Raw genomic sequence first — 22,713 nt, forward strand, 5'->3', positions numbered from 1 at the left:
CAGGGTCTGTGTAGGGCAAGAAAGGGGATTTAGCGCATTGCCCTCACACCAGACGGCAAACCTCCTCCATTTAAAACAGTAAAACCTCTTAGTGGGATCTTTCCTAGAAATCAACAAGACAAAGACACCCTCAGGAAGATGAAAGGAAGCAAATTCTAAGCTCTCACAATCCAGGCTGTGAGGGCCAGGAACCAGAAGTTGGGATGCAGAAGAAATCCCTTGCTCTGTCTGATGAGAGTTGGAAAACACTCCAATCTCCATGGTTCTTCAGAGGATAAGTCCAGAAGAAGTGGGAACCAGATGGGCTGGGGCCAGTAGGGCGTGATCAAAATCTTGCTCAAGTTTCAGCAATGTCTTTCCCACAAGAGGAATGGAAGGATATGCATACAGAAGTCCTGTCTTCCAATCAAGATAGAAGCTATCTGACCTCAGTCTATCATGGGCCTGGAGCCTGGAACAGAACTGAGGGACTTTGTGATTGGACTGAGTGGTAAAGAGATCCACCAAGGGGGTGCCCCACACTCAGATCTCATGGGCAAAGCGCATGCTGAGAGACCACTCATGCAGTTGCATGACCCTGCTCAGACTGTTGGACAGGCTGTTGAATTTTCCCACCAGGTAGACCTTGAGGAGCATCCTGTGCTGATGTGCCCAATGCCACATCTGGACAGCCTCCTGACACAGACAGCGTGATCCAGTGCCCTCCTGCTTCTTTGTGTAGTACATGGCAACCTGATTGTCTGTTGCAATGAGTACAATCTGGTTGTTTAGCCAGTCCTTGAAAGCCTTTAGAGAATTCAAGATCACCTGCAGCTACAAAAGATTCATTTGGAGATCTGTTTCCTGGGCTGTCCAAGCACCTTATGTGTGAAGTCTGTCTAAATGAGCTTCTCATCCTAGGCGGGATGCATCCGTCACCAGCATTTTCGTGGGCTGCAGAATTGTTAAACTGGATCAAGTTGTCCACCACAGTAGGGACTGAACCAGCTCTAGAGGAACTCAGATGACATCTTCTAGGTTCCCTGAGGCCCAACACAACTGGAAAGCTAGGGTCCATTGGTATCAGACCTGTGAGTTCTTGTACTAAGTAGAGCGCTGCCGAGCCCGGAACACGGACCAGGTTCTGCTTGGTGGCCGGACAACCCCGGGTTTCACCTGCGCTGACCGCCATTCCCCAGAGGTTGAGCCCCTAGGTGCGGGCAGCCTGCAGGGCTTACGAGATGGAGCAGGAAGCGGGGTGATGAACATGATGGCCAGACAGGCAACAGGCAAGAGAGTGATCCAGGTACAGGCAGAGTCAGTAGGCAGGCAGCAGACACAAGAGTAATCCAGGTACAGGCAAGGTCAGTAGGCAGGCAGCAGACACAAGAGTAATCCAGGTACAGGCAGAGTCAGTAGGCAGGCAGCAGACACAAGAGTAATCCAGGTACAGGCAGAGTCAGTAGGCAGGCAGCAGACACAAAAGTAATCCAGGAACAGGCAGAGTCAGCAACAAAGAACAAAGTAGAGGAGAAGTACACTACTGAGCAACACCTACCAAAGTAGAAGCCGAAGCAAGGAGTCTAGGGAGAGCTCAGCTGATAAAGTGCAGGCGTCTGACATCAGCAGGGAGAAGGACAAGAGCAGGGGAAGGAGGAACTGGAAGACCAATAGGAGAGAAGCAAGGGAAGCCAGGCAGAGGAAGAGCAGACCCAGGTGGGTGGAAGCAAAGCAATCAAGGAGCCTGGAAGCCAGGCAGAGAGAGAGAGCAGAGCCAGGTGCATGGAAGCAAAGCCAGAGAAGAACTACACACACATTGCTCAAGGCTGTGCCAGTCAAGTGTGCATGTAGACGGGACCCTGCGCAGCCCGAGGACACCGCTTGCGTTGAGGTAGGGGACATGACAATTGGGCAGTTCTCATGTGAAGATGTGCCATGGGCGTCACATGAACAGTAAAGGCCATGTGGCCCATCAACCTCAACATCTGCCAAACTGTGACCTGCCAAGCTGCTCTAACATCCCAATAGTTCTCCTCATAGACTTCTGAGCCGCATCCCACGATATGCTCTTCACCAGCCAGTCATCAAGATAGGGGTACACACGGACTCGCAGTCTGCATTGCAACTCTGTAACCATTGCAAGTCACTTGGTGAAAACCCTGAGTGTAGACGCGAGGTCAAAAGGCAACATGCGATACAGTGACATGTCCCCAGCCAAAATCGAAGATACTTCCTGTGAGCTGGAAGTATCAGGATATGAGTATAAGCATCCTTTAAGTCCAGAGAGCATTGACAATCATTTTCCTGAAGCACGGTAAGAAGGGTGCCCAGGGAAACCATCCTGAACTCTTCTTTGACCAGGAATTTGTTCAGGCCCTTAGGTCTAGTGCTAGATGTATCTGCCCTGTTTTCTTTTGCACAAGGAAGTACCTGGAATAGAATACCTTCCCTTCTTCCCTGGTGGAACAGGTTCAAGGGCCTTGAGAAGGGCGGAGAGTTCTTCACGAGTATTTGCTTGTGCTAACAGCTGCAGTTATACACTCTCAGTGCACAATCTGGTGGTCTCCGAAGCCAATGCAGGGTGTAACCGAGCTAGACTATTTGAAGAACTCACCAGTGAGAGGTTACAAGGGGCCACCATTCTTGGTAAAACTTCAGCCCCCCCCCCCCCCCAACCGGCAAGTACTATATGGACAGGCACTTTTACAGCAGCTATGCTCTGTGGAACCAGTCAAAAGCTTGCCCCCTGCTTTAACTGAAGAGCCGTCTGCATAGGCACCCGGTATAAGAGGCTTGAGGAGGCTAAGCCTCCCCAGCCAGAAGTGCAGCAAGGGCGGGACGGGTGCAGCTCGTTAACATCTCCCTCCTGGCTTCCTCCCCCCCCCCCCCCGACTGGTGCGCGACGGTCCCGATCTTTACCCCCCATCCTCCCGACTAGTGCGGTGCCGCTCTCCCCCTCCGCTCCTGTCACGTCGTCTTTGAACGAGGCTTCCTTCCTGTAGCATCAGCAATGATGTAAGCGCCGTTGCTTTCAGCCTGCTCCAGAAGCACTCTCTGAACAGCTCCCCGCGTAGGAGGGACGCTGTCCAGAGAAGGCTTCCGGGGCAGGCTGAAAGCAACGGCGCTTACATCATTGCTGATGCTACAGGAAGGAAGCCTCGTTGAAAGACGACGTGACAGGAGCGGAGGGGGAGAGTGATATGGTACCGCACTAGTCCGGGGGGGGGGGGGGGGGAAGCGATGCCAGACAGACAGACCAAAGGGAAAGGGGGGTAGAGAGAGGAAGATGTGAGATGCCACATCTAAGGGGAAGAGGGAGGAAGGAAAGCAATGGCAGGGCATGGGAATGGGAAAAGGGGGGGGGGGGGGGAGAAAGGAGTAAGAGTGATGGAAGCAAGAAGGGGAGGGAAGAGAAAGGTTGGATGCATGAGGGAGAGGAGAGATGCATGAGGACGCTGGAGGAGAGAGAAAGTGGAAAAGTGCAGGGGAGAGCCAGAGAGAGATGGGGAGAGAAAGAGGGGACATGGAAGAGAGCAGGGGAAAGCCAGGGACATGGAAAAGAGCAGGGAAGAGCCAGAGAGAGATGGGGAGAGAAAGAGGGGCCATGGAAAAGAACAGGGGAGAGCCAGGGACATGGAAAAGAGCAGGGAAGAGCCAGAGAGAGATGGGGAGAGAAAGAGGGGCCATGGAAAAGAGCAGGGGAGAGCCAGAGAGAAGATGCTGGATGGAAGAGGGGTACACAGAGAGAGAGATTAGTGGAAAGATGGCGGGAGAAAGAGGGGACATGGGCAGGAGAGAGAAGCTGCTGGGGAGAAACTGGGGGAGACCCTAGCTGTCAGATGGAGAAATGCTGAATGAAAGGAGGGAGAAAGAGGGAAAAGCTGGAAGGAGGGGGCAGAAAGAGGGAAGACACTGGACGTAAGGGTAGGGAGGGAAAGAGGAAAGACACTGGAAGGATGGGGATAGAGAGGACATGCTGAATGGAAAAGGGTCAAGAGAGAGAACTATTTAGAAGGAAGGAGATATAGAGGGAGACAATGGATGGAAGGAGAGGGAGACACTAGATGGAAGGATTGGGAGAGGGTAATGGGTAGAAGGATGGAGAGAGAAGAGGGATGACACTGGATGGAAGGGTAGGAGAGAAAGAGGGAAGGTGCTGGACATGGATGGATGGAGGGGAGGGAAGAGAGGAGGAGAAATCTGGACATGGATGGAGTGGAGGGCAGGGAACAGAGGAGAAATGTTGGACAAGGATGGAGGGAAGGAAAGACAAAGGAAGTACATGCACATGGATGGAGGGGAGGGGAGAAATGCTGGATATGGATGGAGGGGAAATTGCTGAATTTAAGGGCTGGATCGGAACACTTTGAGGGCAGATGCTGAAACTGGAGAAAGGATAGGGACAGGGCTACATATGGTAGACAGGACGGCATAAGGACACAGGAGGATGGTGGACATGGTGAGAGAAAAAATATCAAATGGAAAGAAGACACTGGACCAAAGCGAATAGAAAAAACTAAATGATCAGACAACAAAGGTAAAAAAAAAGTATTTTATTCCGAATTTATTAACTGGAATGTGTCAGCTTTTGGAAATGTGCATCTGTGATATTTTGCATGTAAGTTTCAATTTTTCTAGTATTGCTGCATGCTGAGTCTGACTTCTTGAGGTAACTTTCCAGTTTTGCCTTCATATCTGTTGTGTCATGTGTTTTTCATGTGTAATCAAGGTGCAGTATTCTACTAGTGTGTAGTATTTACAGCCCTTTTGGGGGTTTTTTTTTTTTGTTTCACTAGGTTTTAGAGCCCGGTGTAATTACAGTGCTGCCTTTCCACGCATAAGGTTGTAGCTCGTCCTGTCCTTGGAATTAGTGCTGTTATGGTTTGCTAAGGTTATGAGTGTGTTTTTGCACAAGTTTGTGTATAGTGTTTTGCAGTGGAGAGATTGTGTATTGGCCTTACTGAGGTGGCACCAAAACATCAGAAAAGGTTTTAGAGCCTAAATCATGACACACTACCTCTGAAGGATCTACATATAGTCGTTAATAAAAGGAGCTCATTGTGAACACTATCCACCCTAAAAGGGTGTTTTGTGGCTCTACATGAGAATTGTGATATTATGATCCCTTGTTTCATATTGTTGACGGTCTGCATTTTCCATATGGGTGGTATATTGGTGTATTAGGGTCTGCCTAGTGTTATGGTACAGTAAGGTTCTGAGTGTGTTTTTGCACAAATTTGTGCACAGTGTTTTACAGTTGAGCGATTGTGGTTAGTATATGCTTTGAGCAACCACTTTATTCTTTGACATATGATACATATCTAATATCTAAATTTAATAAAAGGTATTAATTATGACTTATTTTTATTTATTTTTTCTGTGTATGGATTTAAGCTCCACCCCCTAACCCCGCCCCCTTTAGCCTCCCCAAACAGTTGGGCCACCGACCGCCTATGGCTGTCTGGGCCTTGGTCTTACGCTGTTGACGAGAATGAGTATGCTGGGGATCAGCCTGCTGAGGCTGGTGAGAAGGGGTGTACCTATGCCTCAGTGAATAATAAGTACTCCTCCTCGACTTGCCAAAAACCTCCTAGAGGAGGAAGGTGCAGAAGGTGCCTGGTGGGAATCGATGGTATCAGTGTGCTTCTTGAGGAGGTCAGTGACCTCCTCCACCTTCTCTGCAAAAACATTATCCCCCTGGCACGTGGCATCTGCCAATATCTGCTGAACCACTGGGCCCAAGTCAGAGACACACAGCCATGAGAGCTTGCGCATCGTTATATTCTGGGCAGATATCCTAGAGGCCACATCAAAAGTGAGAACTTACGACACACCTTCTGCTGCTTGACCAATTGGCAAAGAGATTTAACCTGCTCCGGAGGGAGAGTCTGCTAAATCAGACATACTGCGCACCATTTGGATACAGGAGATGAACATGGCGACCTGATACATCTTCCGCCTAAAAGAATCCAAGGTTCTAGCCTCTCTGCCAGGGGGCACCAAAGCATAGTCCTCTAAAACCCCTGGCCCTTTTGAGCGCAGATTCCACCACCAGAGAATGATGAGGCAACTGGAGCCTATCAAACCAAGGGGAAGACTGAATCTGTTACATGGTGTCAATCTTTTTGGGGAGGAGAGGGACCAAAAAAGGGGACTCCCAGTTCTTCATGTGAATGTCCTGTAAGATCTCATGAAGTGGGACTGTCACAGCCTCTTTAGAAGGAGAGTCATAGTCCAGGACCTCAAACAACTTAGCCTTGGGCTTGTCCTCCACTTCCAAGAAACTGGGATGGCAGCAACCATCTCCTTTACACCCCAGCTAAAGCACTCCAATGTGAAGAAGAAATTGCCCCTGCTATTTATGAGTCTCTTGAAAAACTCTGGCAACATTAGAAGTATGGAGGGGCATTTTCGATACGACGTCCAATTTCAATTGTAGACATTTTTGGGTGAAACGTCTAAAATTCTCATCCTGAACATAGCAATTTTCAAACTGGAAAAATGTATCTTTCCGGAAAATACAGCACAGAATATAACAAAGAACACAGTAAAAGTACATGTCTCATAACAACTTAAGGAAATATTTAACTATGCTTAGTAGACCAGCAAATGGAGAATCCAAGACAGATAAAAAAAAACTGTCAAAGAAGATTGAATATTTAAACAACAAATCTTATACAAGGAAAGTGTAAGGCCTGCCTCAATTAATCCAACATGCTGGGGGTCAAGAAGGCATAGACCCCCTCCACTCTAAGAAGAACTGTGACTGGGAGTGATCAAAAATATTTCATACTATTTAAGGAAACTGAACATTTACAAGGATAGCGTAGTTGAAATATGGCACCAAGTGTCAGAACCTTTGGACAATAAGTAAGGAAATGTTGCTCCTAGCTTGAGTCCATCTTGAGACATCAGGAAATGTTTGATGTTTAAAACATTTTTATACTGCACATCAAATTCTGTATGGTTAACAAAATACACATGCACAATAATAAGACAATATAAATATAATAAAATTAAGTAAATCTAACAAATCTTAAGCACATATACAATAAAGCTATATAATTAAAAGATGATAATACAAAAAAAAGAATATATATAATAAAAATGAGAAGCAACATCAAAAAGAATAGATTAAATCTTAATCAGGGAATGCTTCCTTAAGAGAAAAGTTTTCAGATCCTATTTAAAAATTTTCAGGTGCATGTCTATAATTCTAAGGGCAGACTGTTCCAAATAGAAGGACTGGACAAAGGCTAGGCACACTTCGTCATCATAGCCATCTGGGCATGTCACACTGAAGAACAGAAAGGGGAGCCCCCCCCCCCCCCCCAAAAAAAAAAAAAACAAAAAAAAAAAAAACAAAATGGTTTTCAGTAATACATTCTTTCCAGGAAAATGACAAAGAATTATATAGCCAAGCCACTAATATTTGAAAATCAAAACTAAAACCTTATATTTAATTTGTACTGTTACTGGAAGCCACTGTAAGGATTTCAACACTGGTATAATGTGATCACATGTTGAAGTATTCATCAAAACTCTTGCTACTGCATGATGAATTGTAGAACTCTCAAAATGGAATGAGGCAGCCCAAGATTCAAGGCATTACAGTTGCCATTCATAACAAGAACTGCTGCAATACAATATGAAAATTATTATGTGGCAGAAAAGAATGCAATCTATGCAAAGGCTGATATTTAAGAAATTCTCGTTTCTTCACGTTTCTGAAATGAAACTCAAAAGAAGTTTGGAATCTAATGTTATTCCTGAATAAAGAAAGTCAGAGCTAACCGGAAGTACCTATGTACCTATGGTGATACCATAAGGCAGATCAATTTCCTACCACCTAGTTATCACCAAAACTTGCATTTTGCACAGATTAAGTTCTCAGATTTCTAAAATAAAACCAAATGTAGTTTTGGACATTCATTTCCAGTTATGCTCATGAGTTGATAGTAGTTTTCAATGGCTAGAAAAAAATGTGAAGTGGCTGTGTTTATTCATATTTATTTCCTTATGAGGTACCTTGTAGGAGGTATAGGAGCAGCAGCCAAAAGAAGATGACCTTAGATGTTACTTGTAGCCACCACCTGAAGAAAAATGGGAAGAAAACCACTCGTACAATTCCCTTTCTTGTCAAAGAAGTCCATGGACTTTCGGGTTTTGCTTTTGCGAATGCAGAACCTAAAGATAATAAAGATGCAAGAATTCAATTTTAGCACCACTTAAAAACAATAAGTGACCAAATAGTACTACTACTTCTAGAATATGTTCACATGGAACACCATGAGAACTATATGAAAGGCAGTCACAGAACACCCCAGAAAAGTTAAAATCCTTTCCTATAACTTATCAGTAGAAGAGTTTTCCAATGATGATGATGTAACATAACCTTTCAAGACCATGTTTTCCAGAAGGAAGACAGGAAAGAGGAGGTTTGTTGTCGAGTTCATATAAAGCATCATTTTGGATATGTTTGATCTTGATCAAATAGAAAGTATCAAAACCTATAAAGGGTCATGGATTTCATATACTGCTCTTCTGTGGCACAACTAAAGTGGTTTACATATATTATATGCAGGTACTTTCTATGTCCCTAATGGGGACAGAGTAAGTACATGGATCCAAAGAGGGTTTTTGTAGCTGGGGCAAAAGAGGGTTAAGTAATTTGACCAGGTCACAAGGAGCTGAAGTGGAAATCAAACTCAGTTCCCCAGTCTCGGCCCACTGCTCTAATTATTAAATTACTCATCCACTATAAAGAATTCAATGCTCTCCAGAACAATTTGGCTATGAGAATTCTGCAGGATCACCTCAACATAATGCTTCACTCTTTTGCAGAAGACATGTCAAAACCCTTAACCTAAGTCATTGACAATTTGACTTTCTACTGTTCACATGGCCATTAAAGGTAACTGTTTTAGCTAAGTTTGTATGTTGGTGAGGGCAGTAACAGGGGCAGATGAAAACCTTTTTGGTTGAAGGGACTTACTAACCAACGTCTACTCCACTCCTAAAGCTCTCTAATTGGTGATGCAGAGTGGGGCAAAAACTTGGTTAGACCCTAGTTCAACAGAGATATGGCCAGTTGGAAAGATATAATCAGGTACACTGTTTGCAAACTCATAGTTGTAATGATGGATTTGCCTACTTTACCATGAAGTTTTAACACACTAGAGCTGATTTTCAGACTGCGGGAGTTAGCTGGGCTGACTCCCGCGGTTGGCGCTGAGCCCGGATATTCAATGTCGGTCATTTCCGGTAACTGGCATTGAATATCTGGTTTATTTTGGGCCGGTTTAAACTTAGCCGGCTAAGTCAATATTCAGCGCTCGCTGGTTCAGTTGAAACCAGCCAAAGATAGGCTTGCTATTTCAGTGGCCTAATTTGGCTGCCAAACTTAGCTGGCTATGTCCTGAATATCGGCGGATAGCTGGTTATATTTGCGATATAACTGGCTATCCACTAAGCACTAACCGGTAATATTCAGCAGGAGATAACCAGCTATCTCACGCTGAATACTGCTTGATAGCCGATTAAGTGCCATTCAACCATCCAGAAGCTGCTCCTGGCTGGTTAAATGGTTTAAAATATCACAGGGGCACATTATGTAATCTATACAGCTATTGTAAAGACAAAGACATAAGCCACTTCTCATCTAAACTTCAGCCTATATAAATGCTTCCCAATAACTGACTTATCCTGTAGTAAGATGCAAAGGTGTAAGTGGTGTGTATACAGAATGTAATTATAAGGCATCAGGGGTCCTGCTATGACTTATGTATCCTGGCTAAAGGTTCCCTCTTCCATCAGTGTGAGGGGGCAGGTACAGTAGCAAATGGCTGCTAGGTTAAGTATTCTACCCTCTCCCTGCATGAATTCATATCTGCTATTCTGCTAGCTATAAACTGTTATCTTACCTATCTATATGTTCCAACTTTGCTTACACTCTGTGCTATTAAAATGTTTTACTGCATATTGTGTTGACATTGTAATGTAGCATACTATCAAACAATTGAGGACTGAGGGACAAAAATATCCGATATTAAAAACATGATGGGGTGTTAATGTTTTTAACATCTGATGTAGCATACTATACCATGCCTTGTATTGTTATTTGAATACTTTTACTGTTGTAATTGTCTTTTGCCTATGTCTGACTTATTCTTTGCTGTACACTGCCCTGAGTGAATTTCTTCAAAAAGTCAGTAAATAAACCCTAATAAAATAGTTTAGAATCAATTATATTTATTTACTAGTAAAAAAGGCCCGTTTCTGACACAAATGAAACGGGCGCTAGCAAGGTTTTCCTCGGAGTGTGTGTGTTTGGGAGAGTGTATGTGAGAGTGAGTGTTTGAGAGTCAGAGTGAAAGTGTGAGTCCAATCCATGCTCCTCTGTCACCTGGCCCCTCCATTCATCCCTATCCAGCAATTCCGCTGTCTCCCTGAGGCCTGCCCTGCAATCCATATGCATCCATGGCCATCTGTCCCCTCCATTCATCCCTATCCAGCAATTCTCCTCTCCCTGAGTCCTGCCCTTCCAATCCATGCTCCTCTTTCACCTGGCCCCTCCATTCATCCCTATCCAGCAATTCCCCTCTCTGCCTGAGGCCTGCCCTGCAATCCATATGCATCCATGCCCATCTGTGCCCTCCATTCATCCCTATCCAGCAATTCCCCTCTCCCTGAGTCCTGCCCTTCCAATCCATGCCCATCCATGCTCATCTGTCACCTGGCCCCTCCATTTTTCCCTATCCAGCAATTGCCCTGTCTCCCTGAGGCCTGCCCTGCAATCCATATCCATCCATGCCCATCTGTCCCCTCTATTCATCCCTTTCCAGCAATTGCCCTCTCTCCCTGAGCCCTGCCCTCCCAATCCATGCCCATCCATGCTCCTCTGTCCCCTGCCGACTCCATTCATCCTTTTGCAGCAAGTCCCCTGTCTCCCTTCCATGACCCCCCCTTGCATCCATGCTCCTCTCTCTCCCATGTCCCAGCCTGGGCCGCCCTCTTCTCCCCCCCCCCTTCGCATCCATGGTGTCATTTCTCCCCTGCCCTCCCGCTCCCATTGTTTTTCTTTTGTGGCCACCCTCTTCGCTCCCCCCAACATGGTTTTTATTTTTTTTTCTTGTTTTTAAATGTACCTCCGTGGCGGTTCCGGCAGCGAAGCGTCAGGGAAGGAGGCGGTGCTCCCGACGTCTAGCCTTCCCTTCGCTGTGTTCCGCCTTCTTTTGACGTCATCCTTGACGTCAGAAGAAGGCGGAACACAGCGAAGGGAAGGCTAGACGTTGAGAGCGCCGCCTCCTTCCCTGACGCTTCGCTGCCGAGCGTTGCGATTGGATGAGTGTCATTGCTCCGCCCTCGACGTCATCACGTTTGACGCGTGGGCGGGGCAGACACAATGCGATCTCACCCCCTTCACTTTTGGCTAACAGAGGCTTCATTCGAACGTTGGAGGTGCGTTTTATATAGAGAGATTTTTTGTTACATTTGTACTCCGCACTTTCCCACTCATGGCAGGCTCAATGCGGCTTACATGGGGCAATGGAGGGTTTAAGTGACTTGCCCAGAGTCACAAGGAGCTGCCTGTGCCTGAAGTGGGAATCAAACTTGTTTGTACCTAGTTTAAAATAAGATAAATTCCCACTTAAGGCCTCATGCAAATAAATACCGGAAAAATATTAATGTGCCTGAGGCATTGCAATTGTGATAAACATACGGTATTAAAAATAAGCATTTCATATTGTCTCATCCTGTCTACTGTAACTGCTTCCTGCAGGTCTCCCTTTTTGTATATACACCCTCTTCACAATGCTATTGCACATGTTTCAAGCTCCACTTCTCTCAAACCTTCCCACTGCCAGCAATTTTGCTCTGTACTCTAGTCATGGGTTTGTGCACCACCCTCTCCGATTTACACGTTGGTTTTCAGCACTTCTTATAATGCTCATCTTCATTATTCTAATCAACTCCTTAGAATTGGTCATCAAGTGTACTCTAAGGCGTTATTTAGTAGTATCCCAAGAAACACTACTCATACCTATACACCCAAAATGTCAGGCCTGGCTATGCCACTGGCCTTAAGCAATGGTTGAATTCCATACCCTGACAGCTTCCCCACACAGCAGTGATCCTATTCCTCTCTGTTTGCTTTGATAGAATGTGACTACCAGATTGCTTTTTTTTTTTTTTTTTTTTGTACTAGGACAATTTTGTTGACCATCAGATCTTTTAAAGCACTTACAGTGTTTATCACTGCCTGTATCTCTGGGAAACCGGTGTGATGTTTTTCATGACCTGATCAAGGGACTTAGGACCTATATAATCTGACAAACTAATGTCTGAAAAATTTGTTGAGGAGGAAGAACATCCCCAAGGCCAGATTGGTGTCTTGGTTCCAATTGAACTTTAATCAATGACTGCGCTTTTCCAATGGGGCTGAATGTCATGGGGATTATGTAAGCTATCTGTGCTATGTGACCCATATTCTCAACACACCCTAGGTAGATGTCAGCAGATTCTTAGGAATTACAAGTTTATAGCCCAAAAGAGAGACCACGAGCTATCAAGAGATCAACATCATCCTTATCCTTAAAGAAAGGAAAGTATAATATGTCATCTGCATAAGAGAAGCAGTATATCCCCTCTTCCATAAAAAAGCCTAAAGAGGATCCTTGTGGTACTCCGGTGTGCACCCTTCTTTCGTCTGACAGAAGCCCATTCATCTTCACACTGTAATATCTACAATTAAGGAATCCTCTTACCCAATCAAGAACTTGGCCTCTCATACCAAAAGAGTCTAGGATTTCTGGCAATACTTGATTTACTTGCTGAAGAGGTCAAATTGCATAAGCACTGCTTGTTGGCCATAACTCGCAAACCTTCTTAATTTGCTGATCAGTGTACTGAGCAGTATCTCCATAATGTAGCTTTCCCTAAACCTTTACTGATTTTCATATAATAAGTTAAACTGATCTAAATACTTAGGGGTCCTTTTACTAAGCTGCGGTAAAAGGCATTTTTTTTTTAAAGAAATGGCTGTGTGGCAAGCACTTACCGCCACCCATTGAGGTGACAGTAACTAACGCTGCGACACCCTTAATTAGTTGCAAGGCTACTATGCTTTCTAGGACCTTGACATGTAGGCCACTGATCTGTTGTTGGTTATGTCACCTAGGACCCCCTTCTGGATTTTTGGGATGGGGATGAGTACAATGTTGCCTAGACGTTTAGGAAAGATGCCATTATTTAAGGAGTCCATTATCCATTATGTTCGAAGTTTCACATAACTTTCCAATGGTTGTCTTAATAAATAGTCTGGACAGCTATCTAACATGCATTGATGTGGAGGAGTGGCCTAGTGGTTAGGGTGGTGGACTTTGGTCCTGAGGAACTGAGTTCAATTCCCACTTCAGGCACAGGCAGCTCCTTGTGACTCTGGGCAAGTCACTTAACCCTCCATTGGCCCATGTAAGCCGCATTGAGCCTGCCATGAGTGGGAAAGCGCGGGGTACAAATATAACAAAAAAAAAATTTGATTTTGAATATTTTGTGACACCATTTTGAAAATACACATTTATATTTCTAAAATGGCAAAGATAGCGTTTATGTTGCTATTCTACAATATAAACCTACATGGAACAGCACAAACACGTCTGAATATTAGGACCGTAGTGTTTTGCTTTTTTTTTTTAATGCTATCTGAATTTGAAAATTATCTATACTTGTAAATGTCATTATTTTTAATTTTGCATTACCATAATACACTCCAACCAACCACTATTTTTACCCAATACTTTTCAACAAACCAGCATTAGTATCAGTGAGGGTGAAATATTTATTTTAACAAACCAGGCTGGATTGTTTTAAGTGTAAGATGGGACCTTATGATTATATTACAAATTAAATCATAAGGAGATCCCTTTGATGTTTTGTGCATATAAGTTCATACACATTTTGCCTTTTTTTTTAGATTTCTTAAAAGTCATAACACCCTCCACAATAGAATTCATGTTAACATCCAGCAGCAATATATAGTAGTATAGCCTCAAATACTCCATTGCACTTCCTTCCTCAAAAACATTCATATAGCCTCATAAAAAGCCACAGTTGAAATCCCCAACACAAGGGTGTCAAAATGCAATCCTGGAGGGTCATAAACTATCTCAACTGAATATACATGAGACATGTCTGTATATAATTGAGGTAGTGCATGCAAATTTCTCATGAATATTTATTAGCTCAAATTGATGCCATTTTGAGGCAGCAATGCTCCTATTCCTCTTGTACCCCCGGATGAAGCTGTCACAAGCGAAATCTGGATCCAAGTCAGGGTGGAATTCTGGCTATTGCAGGCAGTGAAGGGCATTTTCAATATGATGTCTGTCCGATTTTGGACGTTTCGCCAGTGGCGTACCAAGGGGGGGGGGCGGTCCACCCCAGGTGCACGCAGCTGGGGGGGTGCCGCGCGCCGGTCAGCATCGTTGGTTTCCATGCAGTAACCACTCCATTCCCAGATGTTCCCTCGGTAGCCGACCACGGCCCTTCTCCAGGATTTTCCTCCGTGAACACCTACTAACCTTTATATAAGGAGAGTAAATAAAAGCAAAATGCAAAGGAAACCAATATGGTTCTCCAAGCAAGTGGCTGAGAAAAAAAAGGCTAAACAGTTGACGTTCATGAAATACAGAAAAACTCAAGAAGAAGAACACAGAGAGGAATGAAACTGAAAGAAGCCAAGAGAGATACGTCTGGCAAAAGTGCAAATGGAAGAACAAATGGCTAGAAATGTAAGGAGTGACAACAATAATTTTTTCAGGTATATTAGTGAAAGGAGGAAAGTGGAGGAGTGGCCTAGTGGTTAGGGTGGTGGACTTTGGTCCTGGGGAACTGAGTTTGATTCCCACTTGTGACTCTGGGCAAGTCACTTAACCCTCCATTGCCCCATGTAAGCCGCAATGAGCCTGCCATGAATGGGAAAGTGCGGGGTACAAATGTAACAAAAAAAATTAAAAAATAAAGATGCTGTGAACTCAACGTGTAATTAAACTCTGGAATTTGTTGACAGAGAATGTAGTAAAAGCGGTTAGCTTAGCGGGATTTAAAAAAGGTTTGGATGGCTTCCTAAAGGAAAAGTCCATAGACCATTATTAAAATGGACTTGGGGAAAATCCACTGCTGATTTCTACAATAAGCAGCATAAAATGTATTGTACTGTTTTGGGATCTTACCAGTTACTTGCGACCTGGATTGGCCACTGTTGGAAACAGGATGCTGAGCTTGACTGACCTTCGGTCTGTCCCAGTATGGTAATACTTATGTACTTATAACTGCTATGTGGAGAATGATAAGGAAAAAGCAAACATGCTAAACAAATACTTCTGTTCTGTGTTCACAATTAACTGGCAAAGGTACATATGAGAATGGAGTGAATATAGCACCGTTCACAGAAGAAAGTGTTTATGAACAACTTGAAAAAATTGAAGGTTGACAAAGCCATGGGACCGAATGGGATCCATCCCAGGATACTGAGAGAGCTCAAAGAGGTTCTGGTGGGTCCTCTTAAAGATTTGTTTAATAACTCCTTGGAGATGGGGGGATTGGAGAAGAGCGGATATGGTCCCTCTTTGCAAAAGTGGTGACAGAGAAGAAGTTGGAAACTACAGGTCGGTAAGCCTCACTTCAGTTATTGGAAAAGTAATGGAAGCAATGCTGAAGGAAAGGATAGTGAATTTCCTGGAAGCCAATAGGTTACAAGATCTGAAACAGCATGGTTCTACCAAATGTAAATTGTGCCAAATGAATCCGATTGAATTCTTTGACTGGGTGACAAGAGAAGTGGATCGAGGACGTGTGCTAGATGTGATCTACTTAGATTTCACTAAAGCCTTGACAGTTCCTCATAGAAGGCTCTTGAATAAACCTGAGAAGCTGAAGTTAGAACTGGATTAGGAACTGGTTGACAGACAGATGTCAGAGGGTGGTTGTTAATGGAATTCACTCAGAGGAAGGAAAGGTGAGTAGTGGAGTGCCTCAAGGATCGATGCTGGGCCCAATTCTGTTCAATATATTTGTAAACGACATCACCGAAGGTTTAGAAGGTAAGGTCTGCCTTTTTGCGGATGATGCCAAGATTTATAACAGTGTGGACACTGCAGAGGGAGTGAAAAACATGAAAAAGGATCTGTAGAAGTTAGAAGAATGGTCTAATGTTTGGCAATTAAAATTCAATGCTAAGAAGTGCAAAGTGATGCACTTAGGGAGTAGAAATCCAAGGGAGACATATGTGCTAGGTGATAAGAGGCTGATATGCACAGACAGGGAGAAGGATCTTTGGGTGACAGTATCTGAGGATCTGAAAGCGATGAAACAGTTTGACAAGACAGTGGCCATAGCCAGAAGGATGCTAGGCTATATAGAGGTGTAACCAGCAGAAGAAAGGAGGTGTTGATGCCCCTTTACAAGTCATTGGTGAGGCCCCACCTGGAGTATTGCATTCAGTTTTAGAGACTGTATCTTGCTAAAGATGTAAGAAGACTTGAAATGGTCCAGAGGAAGGCGACAAGAATGATATGGGGCTTGCGCCAAAGGACATATGAGAAGAGACTGGAAGACCTGAATATGTGTGTATCCTAGAGGCCAAGAGGAACAGGGGAGATATGATATAGACATTTAAATACTTGAAAGGTATTAATATAGAAACAAATATTTTCCAGAGAAGGGAAAGTAGTAAAACTAGAGGACATGAATTAAGTTTGTAGGGTGGTAGACTTAGGAGTAATGCCAGAAAATTCTTTTTCACAAAGAGGGTGGTGGATTCATTGAATGACCTCCCAAGAGGGGTGGCGGGAAAAAAAAACCTGTGGCGGAATCCAAAAAGGTGCGGTATGAGTGCAGAGGATCTCTAATTAGAAAATAAATGATATAAAAAGCCAAAAAACTTAAAGGTTTGCATATGTGTTTGCATGTCAAGTGGTGCTGAGATGGTGACTCTGGCTGCATCAACTAAGGCCGGTGTTGGGCTGGCTTGGATCTGAGTCCCGCATATGGCAATCTGGCTTAGGGTGGGCTGGAGAGAGCTTTGACAGACTCCAATGTTTTGGAACATAACAACAATGTCGGGCAGACTTTTACGGTCTTTATCCTGCAAATGACAAGACAGATTTGGATAGGCTGGAGTGGGCTTTAACGGTAACTCCAGTAGTTGGAACATACGGACAGAGGCGGGCGGACTTCTAGGGTCTACATCCCAGAAACACCAAAGAAAGACCATGATCAAGTAAATAATATCACATTCATTGCTGATTTAAATCCTGAATTGATAATGATTGTGACTGTTGAGCAGACTGGATGGACCATTCAGATCTTTATCTGCAGTCATTTACTATGTTCTGCAATGATAGATAACTGTGACCATTATGTTTATTTTTCACTTTAAGTTGACAAGGTTTTTCTGAGCACCTTCACAAAAAATGTTTATAAGTCTTATTTTTGAAACTTTACCTAGGTAAAATAAATTTTGTATCAATGAATATTTATTAGGGATATTCCAAAAACCTGAGTAATTGTTACCTTGTAGGATTGCAGTTCAACACCCCCATCCTAAAACAGATACCCCCATTACAAAACCATTAAATGCTCTGTTTACTTACTATGCAATCACCACTTCCTAGTCTTCCTATTGCTGATATACTTCAAATGGGAAATTACAGCACTTGGAAACATTTACAATATTCTTGCTCATTTAAATAATAATTTTAAAAAGATCCCATCTGGATAAAAAGTAGCCATTAGCACAAGCAGTTCAACTATGCAGGAAACACAACAAGGAAGAAGATATTTTAGAAGAATAAAATGTATAATAATCAAGCATATTTATCAAATATTTATTGCCAGCGTTGAAACTTACCTCTTACAAGATCAACATCTATGAGATCTGACTTTACGTGCCCTGTTTTCTTTGGTTTGTTCCTCAACCCCTGGTACAGAACATGAAAAAAATAATTACAAACACATTCAATGCAACTACAGATGCTAAAAGAAAATATGCAAACACTTTTTTTAAATGCATTTATGATTTTCAAATTAGTTATGTAAGCTCAAGTAGCTCTGAACTGCTAGTGAGTCAGAGCAACTTTTGGATACTGTGTTGAGTATTTAGAAGATATCATCAGACCCATGCTGGACATAGGACCCAACTTTTCAAAATTATTGGGGGTGTTAAACCCAATGTAAATTACATCTCCCTGGATCCAGCCAAGAAATGTGTTCAATATTGAAAAGGCTCAAGCTGGCTCCTATGATGTTGGATTTTTGCAGATCTGCTTTGGATTGCCCCCAAATCTGACTGCTTTGCCCAAAGGACCTGGGGAGCACTGGATTTTCCTAGCAAACTTGAACCAAATTGAAATCTGCTTACTTTGAGATAACTTCAAATTGTTTATATATCTTTAATGCTAGGCATACAATGATAGAGATACTGATGAGGTAGAAATGTAATTTTAAAATTTATACAAATCAGTGACAAGTAAAAATGATGATGCACTGAAGGAAACAATGTTGCAGGAAAGGTTCTAATTATTAATACAAGTAACTTTGTTGTAGGATTATAGGTGCCAGCTGCATGGACACTATAGGTGTTTGAGCATTCCCAAAACTAGATCCACCACCCGCATCACCTTTTCATACTCTCTTTTCAGCTGCCATGGGTCAAGGAGATGAGATGATGTGGGTGGTATTGGCGAGGTAATATCAGGGGGAGCTGCAGTTTACACTGGAAAACTAGGTACAATATTCCCATGATCAGTGCAACCAATGGTGGGTTTCCTATAGAAAGCTCTCTTGTTCTTACATGAGCACTGATGTTTGTATAGCTATTTTCGGGGCTGCATAAACCTGCCAAAATTAGTTCTTGGTACTTAACCAGTATGACAGCAGTATCTTAGTACAATCTTGAAATCTATTCCAATATTATTTGATACCAAAATGCAATTAGAGCACTGGTTTATATTTTTTAGTATAAAAAATAATTTAGGAATGAAATAAGTGTTTTATATAACCATAAACACAATACATGATTATCAGTGCACTAAAATGCTTAAAAAAACACCCATTAGTGTCACTTTAGTATTAAAAACATGCAAACCATTGTCAATTAGTACAACAAATGCAATGAGGATCTTTTAGACAACATTTTCTTACTTTCATAAATACTCAGGAGAGTTTAAAAACAAAACAAACCAGGGCATGTGAACATTCTACCCCACTCCCAAAAAAGTAATATTTATTTATTGCATTTGTATCCCACATTTTCCCACCTCTTTGCAGGCTCAATGTGGCTTACAATACATCATGAGTGATGGAAATATATTAGAAAACAGACATTTAGTGTTACAGAAAGATCTTGGGCAACAAGGTAATGATAAAACATAATATTTGAATAAACAAGCAGATATTGTTAGATAGTTCTGAATATATGTGGGGGGGGGGTTGTGTATATTCACATTGGTTGGTCTTTGTAGTATGCCTTGTTAAAGAGATGGGTCTTCAGTAGTTTGCGAAAGTTCGTTAGTTCGTAGATCATTTTTAAGTTGCGCGGCAGTGTGTACTAATACTCTATATAGGGACCAATTATCACTTAACATTTCTCATTTGAGTAACTATTAAAGAACTATATCTATATATATAAAAGGCAACCCCAACGTTCTGAAGCCTCCACGGAAGTTGCCCTGGAGTGTCTGCACCGCCCTCGCGTCAAAACGTCATGACACGTCAAAACGTCATGACGTCGAGGGCGGAGCTATTGACACTCGAGGGCCGAAACGGCCCACAGCGAACAAGGCAAGTAGCTTCGAGGGACGGAGGGAGGGGGCCCCTTGCTAGCGCCCGTTTCATTCCGCTCAGAAACGGGCATTTTTTCCTAGTGTGTTCATATTTTGCTTGTAACTGCCAAGATGCTGGAAAATGAGTCAGGTAAGCAAATTTGAACGGATTAATAAATATTAATTTCGCCTCCCCATATTGGTCAGAAAGTACAAACAATTCAGAGCAGTAAAGCACAGATTATTAAAAGAATCTTTATATTCTAAACAATAATTTACTAAAGGTAATTCTGTGAAAGCATTTTATTAATCTAATTTTGGTGTTTGATCATCTGAACCCAAAGTTGTCATTTAGTATTCCTGGATGATAATGTAAATAAGCCAGGCGACTATGCAGTTACCGTGAAACTGCATACTAAAATTCATATCTGTGCTGCTCATAGACCAAAGACACTCTGAGCATTATTGATATGGAAAATGTCTCAAAATTCGTGAACTTTGCATTTTGATGTCTTTATGGTATTAATGCACTGATGCATAAAGGACTTCCTCCAAGTACTAGATCAAGGGGAGTGAAGACTTTTGCAATAAGAAGAAAAAACAACAACAAGTTGGGTAGACTTATACGGTCTGTGCCAGAGCCGGTGGTGGGAGGCGGGACTGGTGGTTGGGAGGCAGGGATAGTGCTGGACAGACTTATACGGTCTGTGCCAGAGCCGGTGGTGGGAGGCAGGGATAGTGCTGGGCAGACTTATACGGTCTGTGCCAGAGCCGGTGGTGGGAGGCAGGGATAGTGCTGGGCAGACTTATACGGTCTGTGCCAGAGCCGGTGGTTGGGAGGCGGGGCTGTGGTTGGAAGGCGGGGATAGTGCTGGGCAGACTTATACAGTCTGTGCCCTGAAGAGCACAAGTACAAATCAAAGTAGGGTATACACAAAAAGTAGCACATATGAGTTGTCTTGTTGGGCAGACTGGATGGACCGTGCAGGTCTTTTTTTGCCGTCATCTACTATGTTACTATTTAATTACTTTTTAGAAGTGTGGAGTGGCATGTTCTTAAAGATGTCCAAGTCAGAATTGGGGTGTTTAACTGATTACGTCCCAAAAATAAAAAAAAATAAAAATGTATAGTTTATTAGGACTAACTAGACTGCCCCAGTTGCCAAGGCAGAGCAGAGCAGTGTACAGGCTAATAAATAAAAATATAAAGTATGAAAATGAAAAAGGAAATCCATTAATGACAGGAAAGTGCAACATTCATTCCAGAAGAAAAGGGAACACAACAATAAAGCAAAGACAGGGGAGGGGGCATAGAATTAAAAACAGTAAACTCTGTAAGCTCAGGCTGGCACTTCTTATCATGCTCAGGCTGGCACTTCTTATCATACTGTCTTTCCAAAGGCTTTTCTAAAAAGCCAGGTCTTTAGATTAGATTTGAAATCTTTGAAAGAGTTCACATCGGAGGGAGAAGAGATGATTATTCCACACGTAAGGGGAGAGGAAAAAGAAAGCAAAGTGCCTGGTGGAATCAAGACGAGCAAATCTGGGTGAGCGGGGGATCCTAGAAGGTGTGTAAGGAATGGTGAGCCTAGAAAAACAGTTGGGGGTACCTATCCTGAAAGCCATAAAGGTAAGTATCGCTATTTTATATGTGATCCAGTCTCTACAGGTAGCCAATGGTGACGAGTAGCAGAGTTGTGTGAGCTAAGCAACAGGCATGACAGAGAAGTCTTATAGCTGTATTTTGGAGCGTTTGTAATTTCTTAACTGTGGTGCATGGAAGACCCACATACATGATATTGCAATAATCTAATTGAAATGTAAAGAATGAAAGAAGAAAAGAAAAGAAATGATCATGATTGAAAAGATGGCAGATGGTCCTTAACTGACGGAAAGCAAAGAAACGGAGTTTTGTCAAGTGCGAAATGTGAGGAAGAAAGGAGAGAACAGAATCAAGAATCACCCCAAAGTAACGGGAAGTGAGGGACTGGAGTAACAGGTGATCTTAAGAGCAAGTTAGGTGAGGAAGGGGGTTGGTAAGAACCCGAAAACCAACAAGCGACTGTCTTATCAGCGTTCAATATAAGTTTTATGGGGTATGCCCATAAAACCTGCAGCCGTCATACAGCCTTGTATCTCCTTTCAGTTTCACTTATTATGGGGGTGGGAGGGGGACAACATCCACTGGGGGATTAAGGAGGGGTCAAGCTTTAATCTCTTCAGTGGTCAGCTGGTCAGTCAGTGCAAATTTTTTCTAACTTAGACATGACTGAAACAGGTATAGATAAACACATACTTTTGTCTTCCTGTACCATTATTGCAGAAAGACATCCTAATTTTGGGCCCGCCATAGCCCTGCCAAAAACGCCTCCTTACTATTTGGATGAACTGCAGTGAAACATGTCCTAATTTTGTGTTTTGATAATCGTGATTTAGATGTTTTCAGTACATGGACATTTTTTTGGCCATTTTGTTAAGTGGTGACACTCACATAGGTAGCTGCTTTAGGGGATATTTTCTCCCATATATATGTATGCCCTTTGTGAAATGGGGAGAACACACAGATTTTTGCCCCATCTAAGACCTGCCCCCTTGAAATTTCTGCATTGTGTTGATCTCCACATGTAACTAATAGCTCTCTAAAATCACTGGGCCTGATATTCAGGAAGAGGTGAGCGTTTTGCTCACCGCAAATGGAGTTATTCCCAGACATTCAAAGCCAGTTTCCAATCCAGTCACCACTTTCAGTCCTAAATTCAACCCTTTCAGCTTATTCACACTGCTGAAATCCAAGTAGGTTACATCTAGCGCCCGTCCATCATCCAGTTCTTTGGTCACCCAGTCAAAGAAGTCAATAAGATTCGTTTGGCAGGATTTTCCTTTGGTAAAGCCATGTTGCCTCAGATCCTGT

General features: G+C 43.1%; 1 protein-coding gene across 4 annotated transcripts in view; it reads right to left on the minus strand.

Moving 5' to 3' along the window:
• PHTF2 (putative homeodomain transcription factor 2) overlaps positions 1 to 22,713 on the minus strand; it is a 225,666-nt gene that overhangs the window by 93,517 nt on the left and 109,436 nt on the right. For all 4 annotated transcript variants that reach the window (XM_030215752.1, XM_030215753.1, XM_030215755.1 and 1 more), the window contains 2 exons: positions 17,891 to 17,960; positions 8,008 to 8,166 (listed from right to left, as the gene is read on the minus strand). In XM_030215752.1, the coding sequence (XP_030071612.1) occupies positions 8,008 to 8,166; positions 17,891 to 17,960 (229 nt within the window). The remainder of the gene's footprint in view (positions 1 to 8,007; positions 8,167 to 17,890; positions 17,961 to 22,713) is intronic.

Source organism: Microcaecilia unicolor, chromosome 10 (genome assembly GCF_901765095.1).
Source record: "Microcaecilia unicolor chromosome 10, aMicUni1.1, whole genome shotgun sequence".
NCBI lineage: Eukaryota > Metazoa > Chordata > Amphibia > Gymnophiona > Siphonopidae > Microcaecilia > Microcaecilia unicolor.